A 1,517-nucleotide genomic window follows, 5' to 3' on the forward strand; every position below is an offset into this window, starting at 1 on the left:
GTCCTGAGGTTGGCTGCGGTATCTTTTGCGACACGCTTCTTCGAGATGGGAATGCGACGGAACGCTGTAGCGCTGTCATCAGGATTGGGCCAGCTATCAGAGTCCAGAGCATCGCGGACTGCGGCCTTGATCTTCTCGTGTGTCTCCAACTGATGGAACAAGTTGGGAAATGCCTGCATAACTGCATGCATGCCCTTATCACGGTAGTGGCTGGCCACAAGGTCCCCGACCTTATGGATGCACGCAGTTATTGGTATGTTGACCGATGCTTCTCCAACATCGCTTTCTTGAATGACTATGTCAGGGCCACGCAGAACTCGCATATCAGTGACATACTCCTGCACGAAGCGAACTCGCGCATGAGGGTTAGCATAGACGAAGATCTCTTTGACGGAGATTTGAGGTAACGTGTTGGGTCGATAGTGAGTGAAGGTATATACCAACGACCAGAAGAAGGACTCAAGGTCGTTCCAGGTCGCATGCGCGGGTATGGTCCTATCACTTGCAAGTCCACGGACCCGAGCAGTGGATAGAAATTGAGTAGTCCCCTAATCGTGATCGTAGGTCAGACCCAGGAGGCATTACTGACACTGCGCGCTTACTGTGATTTCGCGAAGCTCTCCATCACTTCCAGGTTCGCCCACTACAGTGACATACTCCATGTCAATGAGAAAGCCTCTGCATTTTTCCATGTCAGGATATGCACTGATCATGATATTATTCACGCTGATGTCTCGATGCAGTATCTTCTTTTCTCCCATGCGTTCATGGCCTAACATTACGGTAAGTGATGGAACATCCCAAATGGTGTTCAATGAGCGCACGTACCTAGGAGAGAATCGTAGTATGCCTCCAGCACCTGACGGGTGGAAGAAAAGCGACTCAGAGGGATTCCAACGGAGTCAAGGATACAGCGATGGTGGACGCGGGGAGGACACTTGCGAGGTCCGTAGTGCTTATTAAGAAGGTGAGCAATCGTCCGATGCATTCCGCTATCCGAGTCGGGAGGGTCAATCAGATCCACATCGCTGCGCAGCCTTGCTACACCCGGAACAGGCCCCTCAGCATGGATGATCTTGTATATTTCACCCTCGAGCCTGCGAGACGGGTCGCGCCAGGAGTCTTTGATGATAACGAAATGATCCTCGTTACTGCGTTCCGGATTTTCCACAGTGCCTGGGACAGGGAAAGCGAGCCAGGTACACGTCCCTCGGCCGAGCATCGCCGTCGAGGTGAAGAGCGGCGGACCCACGGTGATGTACTGCTCCACTTTATCGTCAGACTTTGACGGTACCATGATCGTACTGCTCTGCGCCACCAGGGTGTTGTCGTCCAGCATCTCGGCCTCCTCCGAAATTAATCGTTTCGCCCTCGCCTTCTTGATCTTTTCCCGAAGGAGCTCGACGTGGCCGTCTGGGCGCGATTCGAAATTGATCGTAGGGTCCACGCCGCTACCGCAGTACCCTTGGGCACCGAATCCCGCCAGAAACTGCCAAAACGGTTCGAGGTCCTGCTTG

General features: G+C 53.3%; 1 protein-coding gene across 1 annotated transcript; it reads right to left on the minus strand.

Annotated features, from left to right (window-relative positions):
- Window positions 1–626: 626 nt before the first annotated feature.
- Window positions 627–925, minus strand: GLOTRDRAFT_12818 (uncharacterized protein; the record flags this gene model as incomplete). Its single annotated transcript, XM_007872789.1, has 2 exons — window positions 627–772; window positions 829–925. Coding segments are annotated over 2 exons (243 nt in total), but the record flags the coding sequence as incomplete, so codon positions are not given.
- Window positions 926–1,517: the final 592 nt, after the last annotated feature.

The sequence above is a fragment of the Gloeophyllum trabeum genome (assembly GCF_000344685.1).
Source record: "Gloeophyllum trabeum ATCC 11539 unplaced genomic scaffold GLOTRscaffold_00020, whole genome shotgun sequence".
In the NCBI taxonomy this organism is placed as follows: domain Eukaryota; kingdom Fungi; phylum Basidiomycota; class Agaricomycetes; order Gloeophyllales; family Gloeophyllaceae; genus Gloeophyllum; species Gloeophyllum trabeum.